The sequence below is a fragment of the Scyliorhinus torazame genome, chromosome 8, assembly GCF_047496885.1.
Source record: "Scyliorhinus torazame isolate Kashiwa2021f chromosome 8, sScyTor2.1, whole genome shotgun sequence".
Classification (NCBI taxonomy): Eukaryota; Metazoa; Chordata; class Chondrichthyes; order Carcharhiniformes; family Scyliorhinidae; genus Scyliorhinus; species Scyliorhinus torazame.
Window position 1 is genome coordinate 229038918 of NC_092714.1, and position 25669 is coordinate 229064586.

The following is a 25669-nucleotide window of genomic DNA, read 5'->3' on the forward strand; positions in this document are numbered from 1 at the left end:
ATTCCTTTTGGTATGTTGTATACCTCTCATCCTTCTAAACTTTAGCAAGTATAAAGCCCAAACTGTTTAATTTCTCCTCGTACATCAACCCTTTCATCCCTGGAATCAATCTGGTGAATCTCCTCTGAATAACCTCCAGTGCCATCACATCCTTCCTCAAATAAGGAAACCAAACACAATACTCCAGATGCGATCACTAATGCCCTATACAATTGCAACAACACTTCTCTCTTTTATACTCCAGTACTTTTACAATAAACACTAACATTCCTTTTGTTTTTTTAATTGCATGCTATACCTGCATACCGACTTTCTGAAATTCATGAACAAAGACACCCAGGTCCCTCTGCCCAGACGCATTTTGAATCTGCTTTCCATTTAGATAATTTACCTTTCTATTTTTTCGGTCAAAATGGATAACCTCACACTTATCTACATTAAACTCCATCTGCCAAATTTTGGCTCAATATCCTAGCCTATCTATATCTGTCTGTAAGATCTTTATCTCCTCTTCACTGCTTGCTTTCCCACCTTTTTTAGTATCATCTGCAAATTTTGCTATGTTACACGCTGTCTATTTTCAGATCATTTATGTAGATTGTGAACAGTTGCGGTCTGAGAACTGATCCCTGCGGCATCCCGCTAGTTAGAATTTGCCAGCCAGCGAAGGACCGATTTATCCCGATCTATGTTGTATTGATAAAACGTCTTAATATAATTATGCTAATTTCTCTTTGAATCCACACCTAACCTAAATAAGCCACAATGGCAAAGTACAGTGGGTGCTGGAAATTTGAAATGCAAAACAGAAAATCTGGAAATCTTGCAACATCTATGGAAAGAGAAACTTAGTTAACATTTCTGGCAGGTGTCCTTTCATCAGTTCTTAATGTTGGATTGGTGAGTATGGAAAGGCCACAGTTCAGGTTAGCCATTCTTTCAAAGTGTAGCTGCATGGAATTAAAGGCACCGATACTGTGGGAAGTGATATACTGTGGGAAGTTTTGCGAGCTGAAAAAACATCAAATTTTGTATGAAACATTTCGGAACAATAAAATATAGTAATATTTTGTGAATATTTTCCTGGATAATTTACAATCTACCTGTTAATATAGCTATAATTAATTTATGTATAATTTGTTTCAGAAGGATTTAAGGAAGCAGCAGAAAAATTTAGAGTGGAATCTGGGATAGAGCCTAGTGTTGACCTGGACACCCTTGATGAACGTATAAAAATTCGGGAGGTGATACTTAATGGACAAATTCAAGAGGCCATTGCACTCATCAATAGTCTGCATCCAGAGCTGTTGGACACAAATCGTTATCTTTATTTCCACTTACAGGTAGGGAAACCTTCAGGTTCACATTATAAAAGAGGGTGGTGGTGGGGTCAAAATCCACATACTTTTTATTTGAAAACTATAAATCGCATTCACTGAAATATTAGTTAAAAAATGCATTTATAAATTTGATTCGGGCATAATTCTGACTACTATATGCATCTTAAATATACATAAAAGTAAATTTTATGAGGCTCCTTGACTCCTTTCTCCTTGTAAACTATAATCCCATCTCCAACCTCGCCTCTCAAAATCCTTAAAAGTGTTGTCCCCTCCCAAATTTGAGTCCTCTTTCATGCATGAATCCCTCCAATCAGGTTTCTGACTCAGGACTGAAATAGCCCTCAAAATCACAAATGTTGTTCTTTGTGATGGTGATCATGATAAATTGTCCTTCCTCATCCTCCCTCACCTATCTTCAGCCTTCAACACTGCTGGCCAGACAATTCTCCTCTGATGCCTCTCCTCTGCCACCCAGCTGGGTGGGATTACCCTAGTTTGGTTCCATTCTTGTCTGTTAAACCGGAGAATCGCCTGCAATGGCTTCTTGGGTCCCCAGGGGTCTATCCTATCCCCCTCCTATTTCACATCTACATACTGCTGAATGGTTACATCATCTATGAGCGCAATAAGTTTTCACAAATATTCTAATGACAGTTGTATCTCACCACCACCTATTTTGACCTATTTTCTTCTCTAAACACATTTATGCACAGGTGGGATTTTACAACAATCCGGCAATTTTATGATCACTGTCTCTAAATTGTCAGACTGCTTATCTGACATTGAGTACTGGGTGATCAAAAAATTTTCTCTCACTTAATATTGGGAAACCAAAGCCATTGTCTTTGTTCCGTGCCACAAACTCCGTTCTCAGACCACCAACTCCCATCTCTTTCCCTGGCAACTTTATAATGCAGTTACTGTGGACATTGTCGGTGAGGCTAGTATTTATTGACCTTGAGAAATCAGTGCAATTTTAAAGGGCAGTTATGAGTCAACCATATTGTTGAGAGTCTGGAATCAACAAACGGTGGCACAGTGGTTAGCACTGCTGCCTCACAGTGCAGGGACCCTGGTTCAATTCCGACCTTGGATGACTGTCCATGGGAATTTGCACGTTCTTCCTGTGTCTGAGTGGGTTTCCACCGTGTGCTGCAGTATTCTTCCACAGTCCAAAGATGTGCAGGTTAGGTGGATTGGCCATGCTAAAATTGCCCCTTAGTGCCCAAAGATGTGCAGGTTAAGTGGGTTACGGGGATAAGGTGGGGTCCTCTTTCGGAAGGTCAGTGCAGACTCAGTGGGTTGAATGGCTTCCTTCTGCACTATAGGGATTCTGGGGTTCTACGGTTCAATATAGGCAACCTAAGGATAGCCGATTTTCTTCTCTAAACACATTTATGCACAGGTGGAATTTTACAACAATCCGATAATTTCATGATCACTGTTACTAATCTTAGCTTTCTGTGCTATTGTGGAATTTGAATTAATGTCTCCAGGTTATAAGTCCAGTAACACAACCACCATATCACTACACTCTGTACTGTGAAGCGGAGCCATAGTGAGCGGGATTCTCCGTCCCACCCGCCCCATTTTCCGGCACGGCACGCCCCTGTCGGTAGCAGAATCCTCCGTTCCAGCAGCCAGCTAATGGGGTTTCCCATAATAGCCGTCCCCCTCTGTCGGCAAAGTGGAGGATCCCGTTGACGCAGAATCCCGCAGTCTGTTCTCCATTTTGGAGTTTGTCTTGGGGGTGGGAGAGTGAGGTATGTCTGAAAGAGAAAATTGGTGAAGAATGGGGAGTCAACCATGACATCAGAACCTTGGAAGAAACTGAGCTTCACATTCATCGCTCGGAGGTTATGGATGGGGCGTGACTTGGGAATCTTGCCCAGTATCTAGGTTGGTTTGTTGCTGACCTTTATGAAAGTCATTGAGTCATCACTGGATTATAGCAAGACTGGGATTGCCCCTTATTCAGCAGCATTCAATGCTCTGCACTCAACCTGGAGCAGAATGGCCCACAGCAACTACACACAATGGACTTGGTTCTTAGCCATATAAATACACCGTCTGGGGTGAAGTTGAGAGATTTAGTCGCTTTAATTAAGTCAAATTTTGTGTTTCTGGATAAGAAAGGGTTTAAACTTCAATTAGCTCATGTTAAACAAAGGTGTCTGCTTGTCTGTGGGTTTTGATTTCATTTTAAACTGTATCTGCAATGTACTTGAGGTTTTATGAAAACAAACAGGGGTTAAAGAAAGACTAGGCAACCAAGGGCCCATGTTGCAAAGCATAAGCACTTGTGGTTCAACTGGAACCAGGTATCTTAAAAAAAAATGCAGCTCTCTCAGAAACTGCCAGTAGAGATGGTATTACGGTCCCAGACCAGACTCCAACAGTTGATAGGATATCGAACAGAAATCCCAATGTTATATTTAATTTGTAAGACTGTGAGGAAAGGATACTTCGCACCAGGAGTGATTTCAAGCATAAATACGAATATGGTATATTAAAATAAACTTTATTGCTAACTTTAACATAATTTAAGGCAAATAGTTTTCAATTACCGGTTAAACTGTGCTTATCACTACAACAAAACAATAACCCTTAACTGCTATCTTCATCTCCACTCAAACAAAACCCATCTCCGGCCACAATCCACCTTTAAATCCAGTTATCAGACACCGGCATACTTGCTTAATAGAGATGTCTTGATAAACCACTTTAATAAAGTGATATTCTTGCCTGTCTCAAACTACTGTTAAAAGCTCCAGCCTTTCTGGAAACTGCAGTTCTATTCACAGGCAAAATCTTTTTAAATAAACTGCTTTGAGAAAAGCTGCTGGTATGCCCACAGCCAAATCTTCAACTGGCTGTGTTTCTCCGGAAACTGCTAGTCTGCTCACTGACAGATCTTTAACTGAACTGTAGTGAGAACACAGTTTCTTGTCTGTTTGCATCCCAATCTAAAACTAAGCCCTAAAACTCAACACCCGTTTGCTTCAGCCCTTGGCCCCTCCCATTAACTGCTAATTAACTACTTATTAAAACAAAACACAATGGGCGGGATTCTCCGTCCTGCCACATCATTTTCTGGTGTGGTGCACCCCGTCGGCAGCGGGATTCTCAGTCCCACCAGCCAGCTAATGGGGCTTTCCTTTGTAGGCAGCCCCATGCTGCCTGGAAATCCCCGGGCATGGGTGTGCTGCCGCTGCAATGGAGAACCTCGCCAGCAGAGAATCCAGCCCAATGTCTCTCTTAAGTAACTAAATAAGATAACAGATAGGCAACAAAGCTGGGAGGTTAAAAGAGTAAAGCAAAAGTAGATCTCCAAGCATAACCAGGTGATTAAGAGATGGTAAGAAAGAGCGGAGTGCAAGTTTGCATCTTCTAAGTACATCAAAACAGCTGTTTGGGTAAGTATAGTAGGAAAGGTACTTGCAACTACTGTTGGTTATAATTGTTAAGATACAATTCTATGATTCATTGTTTGTAAGAAATATATTCTATAATAACAAAGAACGCAGAAGAAGGGCCCTCATTGATATTGTTTGACATTATATGGATTAATTTAACTTAAAGGGGGAGGATATGGCAGGAGAGTTCCAAGCCGTGATCTGCTCATCTTCCTCCATGTGGGAGACCAGGAACGCTTCCCGTTCCCAGGACCAGGATGTGTGCAGTACGTGTCTCCAGCTGCAGCTCCTGGAAGCCCAAGTTTCAAAGCTGGAGCTGTGTCTGGGGACACTGTACAGCATCCACAAGGCGGAAAGTATCGTGGATAGCATGTATAGAGAGGTAGTCACACTGCAGGAAGGGAATGGGTGACCAGCAGGCAGAGCAAGAGGACCAGGCAGGTAGTTCAGGAATCGTCTGTGGCTGTTTAAATACTGTTGAGGGGAATGCCCAGTCAAAGGATTACAGCAGCAGCCAAATTCATCATAGCACAGTTTGCTCTGCTGCAGAGGGGAGGAGCAAAAGATGTAGAAATTCAATAGTCATAGGAGATTCAATTGTGAGGGGAATAGATAGATGTTTCTGTGGCTGCAAAAGAGACTCCAGGGTGGCATGTTGCCTCCCTGTTGCTAGGGTCAAGGATGTTTCAAGAGTGGTTGCAGGACATTCTGATTGGGGGTGGGGGGGGGGGGTGAAAAGCCAGTTGTCATGGACACATTGGTACAAACGATTATAGGTAAAAAAGGGATGCGGTCCTAAAAGAGAATATAGGGAGATACGAAGCATGTTGAAAAGTAGGACCTCAAATGTAGTTACCTCAGGGTTACAACCAGTGCCACGTGTTAGTCAGAGTAGAAACAGCAAGATATATAGGATGAATACGTGGCTGAAAAGATGGTGTGAGGGGGAGAGTTTCAAATTCCTGAAGCATTGGGACCGGTTCTGGGGGAGGTAGGACGTTGAGGAACCAACAAGGGAACAGGCCATCTTGGACTGTATTGTGCAATAGAAAGGGTTAGTTGGCAATCTAGTTGAGAGAACCCTTGGAGATGAGTGACCATAATATGATAGAATTCTTTATCAAGGTGGATAGCGAGGTAGTTGTTTCTCAGACCAGGGTCCTGAATCTCAATAAAGGTAACTGATAGTATGAGGCATGTGTTCGCTACGATGGACTGGGAAACATTCCTGAAAGGAAAGACAGTGCACAGGCAATGGTAAGCATTCAAGGAACAAATAAGTGAATTCCAAAAGTTATTCATTCTTATTTGGTGCAAGAGTAGAAAGGGGACCAAACCATGGCTTACAAGGTAAATTAGAGATATTTGATTCAAGAGGCATACAAATTGGCAAAAAAAAAAAATAGACCTGAGGATTGGGAACAGTTTAAATTCAGCAAAGGCGGACCAAAGAATTGACTTAAAAAGGGGAAAATAAGCTAGCAGGGAACATAAAAACTGTCTGTAAAAGTTTCTATAGGTATGTAAAGTGAAAAAGATTGAAACTAATGTAGGCCCCTTGCAGTCTGTGGGACTCTTATTTACCTTCTAATAAGAATCGGTAGTCCAGTTGGTGGGAGGTGTCAAAAATACGACTTTATTATTGTTAATTAGTCAAATGTGCTTAAATAATAAATAAAAATATCAAACAATACATTAAAAATTCAAGCACATGGCAAAAAGCGTTAAGCACAAAAATAAATCACTTTAAACACAAACAGGTGATGCAAGAATTCCGGAACAAAGACCTTGACCACGAGGTTCTATTTTTACACCAGCAGGGGTGTACTTTTTGATTCATGGCAGCGATCATGACATCAGAACGAAGCGGTCACCCGAGGTTTGGAATTTCTCTCTTCTGGAAGGATACAAATCCCGAATACCACGGGCAGCTATTGGGCACCTTTTTGCAGTTGGTTGAAGTTATAGATACATAGATACATTAAGGTTAGGAGCAGGAGGAGGCCCTTTGGCCTTTCAAGCCTGCTCCGCCATTCATCACAATCATGGCTGATCATCCAACTCAATAGCCTAATCCTGCTTTCTCCCGATAGCCTTTGATCCACTTCTCCCCAAATGCTATTATACAGCCACCCCTTGAATATATTCAAAGTTTTAGCATCAACTACTTCCTGTGGTAATGAATTCCACAGGCTCACCACTGTTTGTGTGAAGAAATGTCTCCTTATCTCCGTCCGAAATGGTTTACCCTGAATCCTTAGACTGTGACCCGTGGTTCTGGACACACCCATCATTGGTAACATCTTCCCTGCATCTACCCTGTCTAGGCCTATTAGAATTTTATAAGTCTCTGAGATCCCCCTCATTCTTCTGAACGCCAGCGAGAACAATACCAACCTAGTCGATCTCTCCTCAGATGACAATCCCGACATCTCTGGAATCAGTCTAGTAAACCTTCGCTGCACTCCCTTGAGAGCAAGAACATCCTTTCTCAGAGTAGGAGACCAAAACTGCACACAATGGTCCAAGTGTGGCCTCACCAAGGTCCTGTACAATTGCAGCAACACATTTTTTGGTTGGTCATTTTCCAAAATTCTTTGGACTCTGGAATGGTTCCTAAAGATTGGGGGGTAGCTAATATCACCCCGCTACTCAAAGAGGGCGGTAGAGAAAAAACAGGGAACTATTAGCCAGTGAGCCCAAAGTTAGTAGTAGAGAAGTTGCTCGAGTCCATTATCACGGATTTCATGGCACAGCACTTGAAAAGCAGTTGTATAATCAGACAGTATGGATTCACGAAAGGAAAATGCTTGACCAATCTACTGGAATTCTTTGAAGATGTAACTAGTAGAGTTCACCAGGGAGAGCTGGTGGATGTGGTTTATTTTGACTTTCACAAGGCTTTTGACAAGGTCTCAAATAGCATTTTATTATATAAAGTTAAAGTGCATGGGATTGCGGGTAGTGTCTGGAGATGGATAGAAAGCTGGTTAGCAGACAAGGAAGCAAAAAGTTGGAATAAATGGGTCTTTTTCTGATTGGCAGGCAGTGACACTGCAGGGAGCTTGTGCTGGGACCCCAACTGTTCACATATGTTAATGATTTGGGTAAAGGAACTAAATGTATTATCTCCAAATTTGCAGATGATACTATGTTGGGTGGGAGGGTGACTGTAAGGAGAATGCAGAGATGCTTCAGTGTAATTTAAATAGGCTGAATGAGTGGGCATATGCATGGCAGATGCAGTATAATGTGGATAAATGTGAGATAATCCACTTCGGTAGCAAAAATAGGAAGGCAGATTATTATTTGAATGGGTGTAAATTGAAAGAGGTGGATACTCCGTGAGGCCTTTGTGTCCTCAAGCATCAGTCACTTAATGTAAGCGCACAGGTACAGCAGGCAGTAAAGATGGCAAATTCATAGTGAGATGATTTGAGTATAGAAATAGGGATGTTTTACTGCAATTGTATAGGGTGTTGGTGAGGCCACACCTGGAGTATTGTGTGCAGTTTTGGTGTTCTTATCTGGGAAGGGTGTTCTTGCTGTGGAGGGGAGGGTGTGCAGCGAAGGTTTACCAGACTGATTCCTGGGACGGCAGGATTATCATATGGGGAGAGAGTAAATCGGTTACGATTATATTAATTGGAGTTTAGAAAAGTGAGAGGAGATCTCACAGAAACGTAGCAAATTCTAACAGGATTAGACGGGGAGATTCAGAAAAATGTTCCCGATGCTGGGGGAGTCCACAGCTAGGGGTCAAAGTTTGAGGATGAGGAGTAAACCTTTTAGGACTGTAATGAGGCCACAGCTGGAGTATTGTGTGCAATTCTGCCACATTATAGGAAGGATGTGATTGCACTGGAGGGGTTGCAGAGGTTATTCACCAGGATACTGCTTGGGGTGGAACATTTAAATTATGAAGAGAGGTTGGATAGGCTTGGTTTGTTTTTGTTGGAGCAGAGAAGACTGAGGGGCGACCTGATCGACATATAAATGATTGAGGGGCGTGGACAGGGCGGTTAGGGAGTAGGTGTTCACCTTTGTTGAAGGGTCAGTCATGAGGGGACACAGGTTCATGTTGAGTGGCAGGTGGTTATGGGGGGAATGTGAGGAAAGATTTTTCTCCCCAGAGGATGGTGACGGTCTGCAATGTACTGCCTGAGAGGGTGGCAGAAGCAGGCTGCCTCATATCCCTTAAAGAAGAAATTTCTTTGCCCAGAGAGTGGTGAATCTGCGGATTTCACTGCTAGAGAAAGTAGTAGAGACCAAAACGTGTGATTTCAAGAAGGAATCGTATGTAGCTCTTGGGGCTAAAGGGATCAAGTTATTGGGGGAGAAAGGGGGGGGGGGGGGCGGTGAGGCAGAATCAGAGTATTGAATCTGATGATCATAATGAATGATTCTGAGGTGTGTTTTTTCAAGAGTGGAGTCTGGAAACATTCCTGTGGAAGTCAGGTTTCCATTGAGACCAGGTGGATCACAGTGGAACAAGCATCAGGATGAATTTGATGAGAAATTCACAGACGTTATGTTGAGTGGCATCTGCCACTTGGTTTTAGGGTGTGGTATGGTTGACTTGTTGGTTTACATGGATCGTATAAGATATATTTTGTGTTGTTCTTGAAAATCTATGTACATTTGTAAAGATATAAGTGCATGAAGGGGTATTGTGTTGTAGTCAATCTATATTGTAGTTCAATGAATATTTAATTTGTTTGTTCACATTTAGTTGGCAGTCCTGTGACTACATTCTTGTCTGTACATTTTTTAAAAATTACGGTCGATTGAGCCAAATTTCCATTCTGGGACCCGACTGTCCAGGAGTAACATCAGCTGGGATCATAACAGTATATAGAGCATGACCAAAGAAAACCTACCTTTACCACTGACTTGTAACGTATACCAACCTGGAAACTTCAGATTAATTGAAGCTGTCTGGATGAATGAACATTTAAGTTATGAAGAGTGGTTGGATAGGCTTGGTTTGTTTTTGTTGGAGCAGAGAAGACTGATGGGCGGCCTGATCAACATGTAAATGATTGAGAGTTTAATTTCATTGTTTGATGAGATAAATGGGGTTTTAAACTGCTATTCCAATATTTAAGTTTGTTTCATCCTCTCTGTTTCTTTTGCATTTCATCATCTTAAAATGTGAACCCTGTGTCAGGAAAGGTTTGGGCTGCATAAGGGGAGGTGGAATGGGACTAATAGGAGAAGGGTTTTAATGGGATGCGCAAAAAGAAGACTGCAACTAGTCATCAGAATATTAGAATGAGATATTGGTGAGTGAACATAGACTGGGACACGTGGGAGCTGGAGGAGAGGAAACTGGGACCTGGGTGAGATGAAGACTGGGGCGGGTGGCAGCTGAAGGAGAGGCAGACTTTGAGGGGACAGCGCTGGAGGAGAGGGGCAGAATGGGTTAGGTAGGAGCTGGAAGAGATGGGCAAAATGAGACAGGTGGAAGTTTGAGGAAAGGGGCAGAATGGGATGGGTGGGAGCTGGAGAAGATGGCAAAATGGGACCGATGGGAGTTCTAGGAAAGGGGCAGAATGGGATGAGCTGGAGGAGAGAGAAACTGGGGGACCTGGGGGAGAGGGAGGCTGGGACGGGTGGAATCTGGGAGAGATGGAGACTGGGACGGGGGGGAAAACTGGAGGAGAGGGTGACTGGGATGGGTGGGTGCTGGAGAAGCAGAATGGGATTGGTGAAAAGAGTTAATATTTCCCCTAAGGCTGCTAGCAACCTAAAATGCATGGCACCTTGAAACAAACTGGCTATTCACAACTTTCATGAAGTTTTCAGTGTGAAATTTCCAGTGAGTCTTAAAAGTAAGCTACCTCTGACAAAAAGAGTAGTGCCGGAGGCGTTTGTATCCTGGACAGTACAAAGAAAATTTACATGCAACATTGCCGATCACCTCTGCTCACTGGCCCACATTGGCTCCTGGTTAATCAGAGCTGGATTGTTAAAATTGTCATCCTTGTTTTCAAATCCCTCCATGGCCTAGCTCCGCTCAGTCTCTGCGATCACCACCAGCAGTTCCTCTAATTCTGCCCTCTTGAGCACACCCAGTTTTAATTACTCCATGACATGTGACCATGCCTTTAGATGCCGAAGCTCCTTGAAACCTAGCTCTTTGACTAAACCTGTGGTCATCTGCCATAATATCTCCCTATACGGCTGTTGTTTTATTACATTAAAAGGTGCTATATCAATGCAAGTTACCCATAACCTTGTTGGATGGGAGCCAAATTGCAGCAAGGCAAGTAAAATAATATAGTTTATCTGAGACCTGCACCCTTGTCCTGCAAAAATGCAGTGGTCTTTGTTTATTACTAGATTTACCCAAGGAAAGATATATTGGCATTGGAAGCAGTCCAGAGAAGCTTCAATAGATTTCATATCAGAGGGTAGTGAATCAGTGGAATTATTTAGCACAGAGGACTGTAAAGGCTGGGTCATTAAGTATGTTCAAGACTGAGATGGACAAATTTTTAATCAGTGAGGGAATCCAGGGTTACGGGGGTAAAGCAGGAAAGTGGAGTTGAGGATTATCACATCAGATTAGCCATGATCTCATTGAATAGCAGAGCAAACCCGATGGACCGAATGGCCTACTTCTCCTATGTCATATGGTCTCCTTTAATCAGAGTGTAAAGATGAATTGACCTAGGTTGGTAAGATAGGAACAAAAGTAGGCCATTCAGGCCCTTAAACCTGTCCCAAGTTCATCACCAAAAAGAAACTGGGCAATTCCTTCTGGTCTGTCTGAGCAAATCAAGGTAAAACGTTGCATTATGTAATTGGAGAAAGGCAATAATTAAATTGAATGGGAATAAAATAAATACTTACTGAAGTGGTTGGCAGCAACGTTGGTAAACTTCTGTTTTGTTTTTCATTGAAATCTGATTTCATTCATGTGACGTGTGTTCGGTAAATCATTGTCCTTAATTACTGTAATTATCTAATGGTGCATTAATGTTAAATGTTTGCAGAGGGGTAGCATTAATTTATTACATTATCCTTCACCTCTGGGATCATGCGTTCTCTGGCAACTGAACAATTTGCAGGCAAGTTTGAGCAGCATCCATCTATTTCTTTGTGTTTGTGTGCCATCTGCCAGCAATCTTCATGGTTTGGTAATTGTAAGGATGAATGGCAAAGTAGGTGGCAGTGTTTTGATGTTGGAGTTCAAGACATATTGAGATGTTGTGGAGAGAAATGTTATGCATGTTATAACTTGACATATGAATGTTTGATCTATTTTGCACCGACTTTTTGTTCACATTTTAACTTTTAACTATTTTTTCTGTGGAATTTTAATGTGTTTTAGATTAAATATTTTAAAACTGTAAACCTTTTTCAAAAATAGATGAAATTTATTGCACTTCATTGAAGCGTGTGTGGTGCGCTGAAATTCCGACAAATCTGATCCATATTTTTGTTTTGAACATAACATTTGAACTTTGAGTCATCATGATTGGTGGAAACTTTACAGATGCATCATGCATTTATTTCTACATATTACTGTACCACAGTATAAACAGCTAGCTTCTTGCTGCAAAAAAAATTAGGGTGAACAATTAAAACATTTTGTCAGGTTACAGGGATTACTTGTGATGCAGTGGTCTTTATTTATTTATTTTTTTTAAATAATAAAAAATTTAGTGTACCCAATGCATTTTTTTCCAATGAAGGGGCAATTTATGCAATATTTAGCGTGGCCAATCCACCTAGCCTGCACATCTTTGGGTTGTGGGGGCGAAACCCACGCTAACACGGGGAGAATGTGCAAACTCCACACGGACAGTGACCCAGTGCCGGGATCGAACCTGGGACCTCGGTGCCGTGAGGCTGCAGGGCTAACCCACTGCGCCATCGTGCTGTGATGCAGTGGTCTTTGATGGCCAAGGAAGGTGAATGCACTGCGGCTAAACAGGTTGTGTATCACCTTATAAATCTTTTCAGCACACTCCAATCACAGTTGGTAAGAGCGGGAGCGATTCCTGGTCCGTATGTGATAGAAAGAATGTTGGAGTCTCTACCCTCACCATCCATAGAATCAGACTACAGCATACACTTAAAAGGGCATGTTGCTACAGCAACTCTGACTCCCTGAGTGAACTATAACACACCTATGGCTATAACATTTTTTGCTTTGACATGAACGGGTTGGATTTGTATTTTTGTAAATTTTACTGACTTTTATTTATGCTCATAAAAATTAGCCAGTTACTACATTGCCAAATCACAGTGTACTTCAATTCAAATGCGTATGTGTGCATATTAAATGTTATATTTATTGGGTCAGATGCAATAAATTATGTATTTTATTCCAAACTTGATTTACCTCTCACCGCTCTATGGACCTGTACAATTTTGCTACTTGAACTGTTATGCTAATGGACTGAAGCATTACTGAAATATGATTCTTTGCATCAGTAGTTTTCAAAGATCACTGCCTATAGTTCAGATGGTTATCATATAAATAGAATTGTGCATCTATGATAGAAAAGTGCAAGTACCTGTACAGCTAATTTGCAGTGAAATCTATGGGGACAGATAATTACAACAACAAAGTATTTATTTAGCTTTTTTTTTAATAAACAATTTTATTGAGGCATTTTGGCATAGTAAACAACAACAATACGAAACAGTGTGCATAGAACAATCAACATAGTGCAAAAACCAGCTCCCCTCCTACAAGGATCCGCCTAACTACCCCCCTAATCTACGTTGCCCCCCACCCGCTGACGATTAATTTTCCGCGAAGAAGTCGATAAATGGTTGCCACCTCCCGGCAAACCCTGACAGTGCCCCTCTCAGAGCGGACTTAATTTTCTCCAGACCGAGAAAGCTCTCCATATCCGATAGCCAGGCCTCCGACTTCGGGGGCTTTGCGTCCCTCCATGCCAGCAGAATTTGTCACCGGGCTACCAGGGAAGCAAAGGCCAAAACATCAGCCTCTCTCTCCTCCTGGACTCCTGGGTCCACCGAACCCCCCAAAATTGCCACCTCTGGACTCATCGCCACCCTTGTTTTCAGTACCCGGGGCATAACGTCCGCGAATCCCTGCCACTACCCCCTGAGTTTTGGACATGCCCAGAACATGTGGACATGGTTCGCTGGTCCTCCCGAACATCTGGCGCACCTGTCCTCTAATCCAAAGAATTCACTCATCCGGGCCACTGTCATGTGGGCCCGGTGGACGACCTTAAATTGAATCAGGCTGAGCCTAGCGCATGTTGCGGTTGCGTTTACCCTGCTCAAAGCCACCGCACATAAGCCCTCTTCTATCTCACCTCCGAGCTCCTCTTCCCACTTAAGCTTCAGCTCCTCGGTCTGCGACTCCTCTGCCCCCATAAGTTCTTTGTATATGTCCGAGACCATCCCCTTCCCCGCCCATCCACTGCACACTACCCTGTCCTGGACCCCCACAAGTGGCAGGCGTGGGAAGGATGAAATCTGCCTGCGTAGAAAGTCCCGCACCTGCAAGTACCTGAAATCATTCCCTCTCGCCAGCCTAAATTTCTCCTCTAACGCCCTCATGCTCGGGAAGCTCCCTTCCAAGAACAGATCCCCCATCCTCTCAATCCCAGCCCTCCACCATGCTCGGAACCCACCGTCCATATTCCCCGGGGCAAACCTGTGATTGTCGTAAATTGGGGACCAAACTGATGCTTTCACTTCCCCCACATGCCTTCTCCATTGGCCCCAGATCTGCAAGGTCGCCACCACTGTAGGGCTGGTGGGGTACCGTGCTGGCAGGAGCAGCAGGGGTGCTGTATCCAGGGCTGCCAAACTGGTGCCCCTGCACGAAGCGGCCTCCATCCGACCCCGCACCCACCATCCACTTCCTTATCATAGCTATGTTGGCTGCCCAGTAGTAATTACTAAAGTTTGGCAGCGCCAGTCCCCCTTCCCCTCGGTTCCCCTCGAGCATCAATCTCCTCACCTGCGGGGACTTTCCCACCCACACAAATCCCATAATCATTTTATTGACCTTCTTGAAAAAAGACCGCGGAATGAAAAGAGGGAGACACTGGAATACGAACAGGAATCTCGGGAGGATCGTCATTTTAACCGTCTGCACTCTCCTGCCAGTGTCAGTGGGAGCGCATCCCACCTCTGGAACTTGACCCTCATTTGCTCCACCAACCGAGATAAGTTCAACTTGTGCAACCGACCCCAGTCCTGCGCCACCTGTATCCCTAAGTATCTAAAACTGTCCCCTACTAACCTAAAGGCCAGCCCCCTCAGCCGACCCTCCTGGCCCCTCGCCTGGACTACAAACAACTCACTTTTTGCCATATTCAGTTTGTACTCGGAGAACCGGCCAAATTCCCTCAGGATTCCCATGATTTCAATATCCCAGCCACTGGATCCGTGATGTATAAGAGCAGGTCGTCGGCATACAACAAAACTCTCTTTAACCCGGTCGAAAGCCTTCTTGGCATCCATTGCCACAACTACCTCTGCTTCCCTACTCTCCGGGGGCATCATGATCACATTCAGCAGCCTTCTTAGGTTGGCCACCAACTGCCCGCCCTTGACGAACACATTTGATCTTCCATAATAATGTCCGGCACACAGTCCTCCATCCTAGCCGCCAAGAGCTTGGCCAGTATTTTAGCATCTACATTGAGCAGAGAGATCGGCCTATAGGACCCACATGCCTCCGGGTCTTTGTCCCGTTTCAATATCAGGGAGATGGTGGCATGTGACATCGTCGGGGGTAAAACCCCTCTGTCTCTTGCCTCGTTAAAAACCCTAACCAGCACCGGCCCCACTATCTCAGAGAACTTTTTATAAAACTCCACCGAATACCCATCCGGCCCTGGGGCTTTACCCGATTGCATGGCCCTCAAGCCCCCCAATATTTCTTTGGTCCTAATCGGGGCCCCCAGCCCGCCCACCAACCCCCTACCCACTTTTGGGAAGGTCAGTCCACCCAGAAAGCGCCTCACCCCCTCCGGCCTCACAGGGGGTTCCGAGGTATAAAGCTTACTATAAAAGTCCCTGAACACCTTGTTCAGCCCTGCTGGATCCCCTATCAAGTGTCCCCCGTCCCCCCCCCCCGTCAACTACCTTCCCTATTTCCCTGGCCGCCTCCCTCTTCCTCAGTTGCTGTGCCAGCATTCTACTGGCTTTCTCCCCGTGCTCATAGATTGCACCCCTCGCCTTCCTAAGCTGCTCCACAGCCTTACCTGTGGACAACACCCCAAACACAGCCTGTAGCCTTCGTCGTTCCCTTAATAGCTCTGCCCTCGGGGTCTCCGCATATCTCCTGTCTACCTGTAAGATCTCCTTTACCAGTCGGTCCGTTTCTGCCCTGTCCGTCCTGTCCCTTTTGTGCTCGAATCGAGATCAGCTCCCCTTCAACGCCTCCCAGAGAGCACAGCAGCTGAGACTTCCACTGTGTCATTGACCTGCAGGTAGTTTTGCATACATTTCCTCACCCTCTCTCACACTGCCTCGTCCGCCAACAAACCGACCTCTAGCCCCCATTAAGGGCGCTGAAAACTTTCCTTGCAGACCTGCAGATCAACCCAATGTGGAGCATGGTCCGAAATAGCGATCGCCGAATATTCTACGTCTGTCACCCCCGCCAGCAAATCCCTGCTCATGATGAAAAAATCGATTTGGGAATACACCTTATGAACATGTGAATAGAACGAGAACTCCTTCCCCGTCGGCCGACTAGCCCTCCATGGATCAGCCCCCCCCCCCCCCCCATTTGCTCCCCTCAGTTCTTTTGCCATTGCCTGCACCTTACCCGGTTTTGAACACTACCAGTCTAGGCCAGGGTCAAGGACTGTGTTAAAATCACCTCCCATAATCAGCTTGTGCAAGCCCAGGTCAGGTATCTTCCCCAGCAGTCTCTTAATAAAATCCACATCGTCCCAATTTGGGGCATGTACATTGACCAAAACTACCCTCATCCCTTCGAGCTTACCACTCACCATGACTCCCCCATCTGAGATTGCACTACCCACCTCGAATTGCACCCGTTTGTTAACCAAAATCGAGACCCCCTGGTTTTAGTGTCCAGTTCGGCACCAGCTCTTCTCTCTTGGCGAAGTCCATCGCGACCTCGGGCTCTTCAAAGTAATGGTGCCGTCCCTCGTACGTGACCCAAAGGTGCGCCGGGTACAGCAGCCCAGACTTCACCTTCTTAAACAGAATCTCTTTGACCTGCCTGTAGCCTGCCCTCCTTCTGGCTACCTCCACCCCCAGGTCCTGGTAGATGCACAAGACACTATTGTTCCAATGGCAGCTTTGCGTACGCTTGGCCCACTGTAGCACCCGCTCCTTGTCCAGGAACCTGTGGAACCTGACCACCAACGCTCGGGGAGAGGGGGGGGGGGGAGAGGGGGGGGGGGGGGGGGGGCTCGCGGCTGCCTCACCAATGCTATGTGTGCCCTGTCCATCTCTAACGGGCGAGGGAAGACATCATCCCCCAACAGCTTCTGGAACATGGCTGCCACATACGCCGCGGCATCCTCTCCCTCAGCCCCCTCCGGGAGACCAACGATTCTCAAATTCTGCCGACAGGACCTATTTTCCAGGCCCTCCACCTTTTCGAGAAGCCTTTTTTGTTGGTCTTTCAGCCTCTCCATCTCCACCATCGTTTGGTGATCCTCCTGCTCCTCCAGCGCCTTTTCCAGCCTCTGGATCGTCTGATCCTGGGCATCCAGCCTGTGCTCCAGGTGCTCTATTTCGTTCTGAATTGGGTCTAAACTGTCCCGTTTCAGCGCGGTGAAGCCTTGGATGACCTTCAGCAGATGCTCCGTTGTTGGCTGGGCTGTCTGCACCGGGGTCCGGACATCGCCCATATTGTCTTCAGCAGCAGCTTCTACACTGCCCTTGTTTGCCCACTTCTTCAACTGTTTGCAATTCTTTCTGTTCCTTAATTCCATACACCTATATCTGGAGTCAGTGCCTGAGTGCCTATGCCTTCAGATCCAGCGCTCAAAAGTACAAAAAAGTCGGGGGGAAAGTCCAACCGGATCGAGAGCCACCAAATGTGCGACTTACTCCCTCATAGCCGCCACCGGAAGTCTGCTTATTTATCATTTTTAACAGAATAAAACACCTCAAAGGGCTTCAAGGGAACCGTATAAAGTAAAGTTGATCACCAAGACATTGATGGAGATATTGGGTTAGATGACCAAAGTTCGGTCAGAGGTAGATTAAAGGAGTGACCTCACTCAAAATCCAATGATGACATTTCGAAGGACAGCAGGGGATTTATCCCCAGTGTCTTGACCCATATTTATCCTTTTAGAAATATAACTAAAACCAATTAATAGGTTTTCACATCGCTGTTCATGGGAGCTTACTTTATGTAAATTGACCCCTGCATTTCCTACACTTCTATATTGAATGAAGTTAATTGTTTGAAAAGAACAATCGGACATCCTGTAGTCATGAAAGATAGTATACAAATGTGTGTCATGAAAGATGGTATACAAATGCAAGCTTTTTTGATCTGTTTTGTCTTCAAGTGAATAAAGCATCATGCCTTCAGACCTCAATTTATGAGTGGGAGGTGAAATCATCTCAGAAGGGAAAGGGACGTGGGCATAGTAGTTTGGGAGGACAGTGGGATTGAGGATTGGTGTTTTGAGGAACGGTGTAATGGTCAGAGGAGAGTCAACACCCGAAAGAGAACTGTTCACAATATTGGCTACCATGGGATATAACCTAAACAAACCTTTTCTCGTTTGTAGCTATCCAAGGCATGTTTTTTTAAAGATTGCAAAATGCTGTGGATGCAGGAAGTTTGAAATAAAACAGAAAATTCTGGAAATTTGTTGGCTAATGTGGCAGAGTTTATAGAGAGAAGAAATTCATTTATCAGATTGGTGACCTTTTGTCAGAACTGCGAAAGGTTAGAAGTAGAGTAGGTTTTAAGTAAATAGAGGCAGGGAAAGTGGAAGCAGGGCTTGGGCGAAGAACAAAATGGAAAGTGCATATTAGAGTACAGAAAGACAGGAGAAATTAAATAATTGAAGTGTTGATGGTGCAAGGTAAACAAAAATTTAAATAAGAGATGTCTAGAGGACTTGTAAATAGGAAAGACAGGATCATGGTCAATTGATCCTATAGACAAAAAAATGTTGGGGTAGATGCTGTGCAGAGGCCTTGATTTTCAGTTGTTGAACTGCTGAGTACAGAATGCTATAAAATGCCTCATCGAAAGATTAGGTGTTGTTTCTCATCGTCCGTTGAACAGTAAGGAACAGTAAGGCTGAGGACGGGTGCTTAGATTGGGAGTGCAGTAAAGAATTAGAGACTTGGAGATGGCACTTGCAGACTGAAATCCAGATAAGTTTTCAAAATGGCATCTTTAAACCAAGTTTTCACTCCACTTTTAACAGAAAATCCAGTCCAGGGTTTTACACAAACTCCTTTAGGATTTCTTTCTCTTGACTGCTGTGCAAACTGTGCACAATTGCTTTAACTCAGTTCCCAGACAGTATTAAAATGATCTAAAGCATTCCATCTACTTTTGAGGTCTGCTGTCCCACTCGGTAGTACCACCATAGCCGAGCTGGCCAGGTCCTAAAGGACTTGGCTGCTATTTTGGGACTGTAGCAGGTGGTGACGGAATCAACAGAGGGGAAAACATACTCCACTTCATCTAACCAACCTTCCTGCTGCAGATGACCGTAACAGTAGAAGTGACCACCATGCAGTCCTTGTAGAGACAGTCCTGTCTTCATATTAGAACAAACAAAGAACAAAGAAATGTACAGCACAGGAACAGGCCCTTCGGCCCTCCAAGCCCATGCCGACCATACTGCCCGACTAAACTACAATCTTCTACACTTCCTGGGTCCGTATCCTTCTATTCCCATCCTATTCATATATTTGTCAAGATGCCCCTTAAATGTCCCTATCGTCCCTGCTTCCACTACCTCCTCCGGTAGTGAGTTCCAGGCACCCTTAGGTGCCCTTCAGATACCCTTCATGTTGTGTGGCACTACCACCATGCTAAACAGGATAAACTTCAAACAGATCTAGCAACTGGGCATCCATGAGGTGCTATGGGCCATCGGAAGCAGAATTATATTCAGCCAGTCTGCAACCTCATGGTAGGCCACATCCAGCTGTGAATGGTGGTGGACAATTAAATAACTCCCTGGAGGAGGAGGCTCCACAAATATCCCCATCCTCAATGATGGAGGAGCCCAGCACATATGTGCAAAAGACAAGGCTGAGGCATTCGCAACAACCTTCAGCCAGAAGCGCTGAGTGGATGATCCATCTCAGTCTCTTCCGGTATTCCCCAACATCAGTCTTCAGTCAATACGATTCACTCCGCGTGATATCAAGAAACGGCTGAAGGTACTGGATACTGCTAAGGCTATGGGCCCTGGCAATATTCCGGCAATCGTGCTGAAAACCTCGGTTCCAGAACTTGCCGCGCCTCTAGCCAAGCTACAACACTAGCATCTACCTGGCAATGTGGAAAAATTACCCAGGAGTGTCCTGTACAAAGGAAACAGGACCAGTCCAATCCAGAGAATTACTGCCCTATCAGTCTACACTCGATCATTAGCAAAGTGATAAAAGGAGTTATCAACAGTGCTACTTAACCTGCCCACAGACACTCCGTTTGTTCGCCGCCAGGGTCACTCGGCTCCTGACCTCATTACAGCCTTGGTTCAAACAAGAGCTGAATGCCAGAGGTGAGGTGAGTGTGACTGCCCTTGGCATCAAGGCAGCATTTGGCCGAGTATGGTATCAAATAGCCGTAGCTTAAAAGCCGGTCCACCATCTACAAGGCACAAGTCAGAAGTGTAATGGAATACTGTCCACTTGCCTGGATGAGTGCAACTCCAACAACTCTCAAGAAGCTCGACACCATCCAGGACAACGCAGCCCACTTGATTGCTCTCCCTTCCACAAACATTCAAACCCTCCACCGAGGAACAGTGGCAGTCATGTGTGCCATCTACCAAGATGCACTGCAGTAACTTGCAAAGTTCCTTCGACAATACTTTCCAAACCCACGACCACTACCATTGAGAAGGTCAAGAGCAGCAGATATCTGGGAACCCCACCACCTAGAGGTTCTCCTCTTTTCCCCCCCCCCCCCAACCCCCCAAAGTGACTCACCACCCTGACATGGAAATATATCACCGTTAATATACTAAAACTTTGGTAAAATTCTGGAACTCCCTCCCTAACAACACTGGGTGTATTACACTTCGGGGACTGCAGCAGTTCAAGAAGGCAGCTCACCACCATCTTCTGAAGGGCAACGAGGGATGGCCAACAAATGCTGGCTAACCAGCGACGCCTACATCCCGTAAATGAATTTTTTAAAAGCTTTAAATCTAGTTACTGCAATTATCTCTAATTCAGAACGCTTTGTTTAACCTTCCTTGAATTCTTCTGAACGACTTTGGTCTTTGTTCTCTTAACCTCGGGTTTTTTGGCCCAATTCCCTGGTTATCTGGATATTGTATCTTGTTCCTTCGGAAGCTTGCATCTTTATAAAAAAATCTTTTGTCTCTTGTCCCTTGTCCTTTCCAGCTTCTCCTGGCAGAGTTGAGAGAGGTTCCAACTTCCCACAGATTTAGCTAAAACTAAAACCTAAAAAGCTTCTCTACCTTAGAAGGCCCTAGTTACTAAGCAACACCCACATACTTATGCCTTTTTGTCTTCATGCTGTAGCCCTCTCTAAGCACGCATACAAACACCTTAGTCCAGCGTCGATTTGACTATAGGCTTTAGCCTTTCAGGCACATACATTAAATGAAACCTATTTAAAACTATACCTTATTTCTAATGTGTATCAATATAAATATAAATCCCTTAAAACCACTTTTTTTCCTTGCAATAGAAAAAAGAGATGAAGGAAAAGATAAAGGAAACTTAATTTAAAATATATATATATCATCTTAAAATTCAAAACCTGAAAAGATGTGTTTCTACACTTGTAATAAATAATTTTCAGTGCCAGAGAGGTTGATTTGCAGACCAGCTAGAAATATCGTGAGGCAAGACTGGTTCACATCCACCACACAAAAAAACAGCAACGTCATAATGTGTAATGCATGTCAAAAGTGAGTTAGACAGTGCAATTCGACTCACATAAAGCTAATGGCGAAGCACAAATTGGAAAGTAATTTTTGAACATCAACATATAACTGCATCTGCTCCTAATTTGAAGTTACCCTACCTTTTACTCAGAAATAATATGTCCACCATTAGCCTCTCCGATATTTTGCAAGTAAATTCTGTCAACATCGCACATGCATAAGTCTAGCATTTCTCTGCAATGTTTAATCTTTTAACCCGCTATTCAAAAAAGCAGGTGGAAAGAAAGCCGGAAACTAGACCAGTGAGCATAACGTCGGTAGTCGGGAAGATGCTGGAGTCCATTATCAAGGACTTCATGGCACAGCATTTGGAGAGCAGTGGTGTAATCAGACAAAGTCAGCATGAATTTATGAAAAGAAAATCATGCTTGAAAAATCTACTAGAATTCTTTGAAGATGTAATGAATAGAGTTGACCAGGGAGACCCGGAGGATGTAGTTTATTTAGACTTTCAGAAGGCTTTTGACAAGATCTCACATAGCAGATTAATATGTAAAGTTAAAACGCATGGGATTACAGTTGGTGTCTTGAGATGGATAGAAAGCTGGTTAGCAGACGGGAAGCAAAGCGTTGGAACAAATGGGTCTTTTTCTGATCGGCAGGCAGTGACTACGGGGGTACCACCGAGACCTGTGCTAGGACCCCAACTGTTCACATTATATATTAATGATTTGGATGAGGGAACTAAATGTATTATCTTCAAATTTACAGATTATACAAAGTTGGGTGGGAGGGTAAGCTGTGAGGAAGATGCAGAGATGCTTCAGTGGGACTTGGACAGGCTGTGAGTGGGCACATGCATGGTAGATACAGTATAAGGTGGATAACTGAGGTTATCCGCTTAGGTAGCAAAAATAGGAAGACATTATTATTTGAATGGGTGTAAATTGAAAGAGGTGGATACTCAGCGAGACCTTGGTGTCCTTGTGCATCAGCCGCTGAAAGTAAGCGTGTAGGTACAGCAGGCAGTAAAGAAGGCAAATGGTATGTTGGTCGTCTTTGCGAGATGATTTGAGTATAGGAATAGAGATATTTTACTGCAATTGTATAGGGCATTGGTGAGGCCACACCTGGAGTATGGTGTGCAGTTTTGGTGTCCTTATCTGAGGAATGATGTTCTTGCTATGGAGAGAGTGCAGCGAAGGTTTACCAGGCTGATTCCAGCGATGACGGGACTGTCATATGAGGAGATGCTAAATCGGTTTAGATTATATTCATTGGAGTTTAGAAGAGTGAGAGGGGATCTCATAGAAATTTATAAAATTCTGACAGAATTAGACAGGGTAGATTCAGAAAGAATGTTCCTGATGATGGGGTGTCCCGAACTAGGGGTCATAGTTTGGGTATAAGGGGTAAACCTTTTAGGACTGAGGCAAGGAGAAATTTCTTCACCCAGAGAGTGGTGAATCTCTGGAATTCACTACCAAGAAAGTAGTTGAGGCCAAACGTTGTGTAATTTAAAGACGGAATTAGATGTAGCTCTTGGGGCTAAAGGGATATGGGGGAAGGCGGGATCAGGATATTGAACGTAAAGGTCAGCCATGATAATGAATGGTGCAGCAGGTTCAAAGGCCCGAATGGCCTCCTCTTGCTTCTGTGTTCTATGTTTCTAACCCAGGTCTGGATTTGAGGGGGGAAATCATCAGGAGACACAGTGTACAGAATTTAATAGGATCTTTCCCCATTTCAACCTGATCACAGAACAAAGTTTTCTTTTTCTTTTCTTGCTTTTAATATATTTCAAGCTCTTATTGCCTGTGCTTATGTTTCTTGCTAGCTTGCCCTCATAGTTTATTTTCTCTTTCCTGATTTTTTTTTTAGTCCATCTTCGCTGCATTCTGAATCTATCCCACTCTTCTGGCCTATCACTAATCTTTGCCATCTTATAATTTTTCCCTTTCAACTTACTACCCTCCTTAACTTCCTTGGTTACCATGGTAGGTTCTACCTCTTTCCTCCTCATTGGATTGTATTTTTGCTAGGAATCATGAATTAGCTCCCTAAATGTCTGCCACTACTCAACTCTTGTCTTTACTTACTAATCTTAATGACCAGCCCATTTTGGCTAATTTCATTCTCATGCTTTTGTAATTCTCCTTCTTTAAGTTTAACACTTGATATTTCAGTCCCAATTTTCCCTCACTTAAGCTGAATGCTAAATTCTATCATACTGTGATTGCTACTTCCTAGGGCATCCTTAACCACGAGATCCCTGCTGAACAACTGTATCAATAACATTATCAGCTGCATTGTTGCATAATTAGGCTGATGCTAATAAATGTGCTTTCTACAGCAACAGCATTTGATCGAGTTGATTCGCCAGCGTGAGACAGAAGCAGCTTTGGAGTTTGCCCAGACTCAGCTTGCTGAGCAAGGTGAGGAGAGTCGAGAGTGCCTGACTGAGATGGAGCGTACACTGGCCCTACTAGCTTTCGATAATCCAGAAGACTCACCGTTTGGGGATCTGCTTAATATGATGCAGAGGCAAAAGGTAACTTAAAATTCAGTATCAAATCATTCATCATTGTTAATAGAAAGATATGTTGGCTATATTGAGATCAACTTATTGCAGGAAATGTGTGTTAAGTACACCAAGATGTTTAATTTCCTTCCTCTTGTGCAATTAAAATATCTAGTAAAACCTTACATTAAATTATCACATTGCATGTTGGATATAGGTATGATTTTGCATACAATAACCTAAAGGTAAAGCCGCCATAGTCCCAGATGACCATAGGCTGCTTTCCCCTTTGAGGGGCAGAGCTGACTGGTGGTGGTTTAACCTGAGGATCACCACACCTCAGGCAAGGGGTAAGACTGAGGCGAGCCTTCAAGAATAACCTCAGCCAGTACAGGAATTGCACCCGGACGGCTAGCTTTATTCTGCATCACAAACCAGCTGTCTAGCCCACTGAGCTAAAAGGGCCCCCTATAATCTTGTTGGAAATATATTTGGGAAAAAGTCTACCAATAAAATTCCAAACTGATGGTGTTTAAATTGATTTTTCATGGTTGGTGTAAGCATACAAATGATGAATCGCTTTTTGCATTAATTATAGTATGTTTCCTGAATATTTTGATTGACTTCCCAGGCTGAATTTTTGCCAATGAGGTGGGAAGCTCAAGTTGGGAAATGCTTTCAATCTTGAATCAACAGACCTGTCTCTTTTAAAGGGGCTCTGTCCACCATATTTTTGTAGTTTTTAGCAGAAGTGGGTTGTAGTTGAGCCCTCCACCTCCCAGGATAATAAAAAAAAATATTTTTATTTTTAAATTTTCATTGATTTAAAAAACAGTATCAACATCACCAGCATAAGAAAGCAGCTCCAACGCAGTATAATACCATAGTAACATCATTCCATTTGCCTATCGAACTGCTAACTGAACTTCCACGTTAATGTTTAGACAATCTTGAACTAGGACTCCTAAGTTCCTTTGTGCTTCTGGTTTCCTAAGCCTTTTCCCATTTAGAAAATAGTCTGTGCCTCCATTCTTCCTACCAAAGTGCTTAACCTCACACTTTTCCACATTGTATTCCATCTGCCACTTCTTTGCCCACTCTCCTCGCCAGTCCAAGTCTTTCTGTAGCCTCCCTGCTTCCTCAATACTACTTGTCCCTCTACATGGACTACTTCATTATCTGTGGAGCTGCGAATGGTGCTGAACATTCTGCGATCACCAGCGATCTTGTGGCCTTATGATGGAAGGAAGATCATTGGTGGAGAAGCTGAAGATGTTTGGGCCTAGGACACAACGCCGATGAACTCGTGCAGCAAAGTCCTGGGAC

General features: G+C 44.0%; 1 protein-coding gene across 3 annotated transcripts in view; it reads left to right on the top strand.

The window, feature by feature from the left end:
* Positions 1-25669, top strand: part of LOC140428434 (glucose-induced degradation protein 8 homolog) — a 56016-nt gene that overhangs the window by 24925 nt on the left and 5422 nt on the right. For 2 of the 3 annotated variants that reach the window (XM_072514879.1, XM_072514878.1), the window contains exons 3-4: positions 1147-1343; positions 24176-24373. In XM_072514879.1, the coding sequence (XP_072370980.1) occupies positions 1147-1343; positions 24176-24373 (395 nt within the window). The remainder of the gene's footprint in view (positions 1-1146; positions 1344-24175; positions 24374-25669) is intronic. The other variant, XM_072514880.1, reaches the window with a different exon arrangement.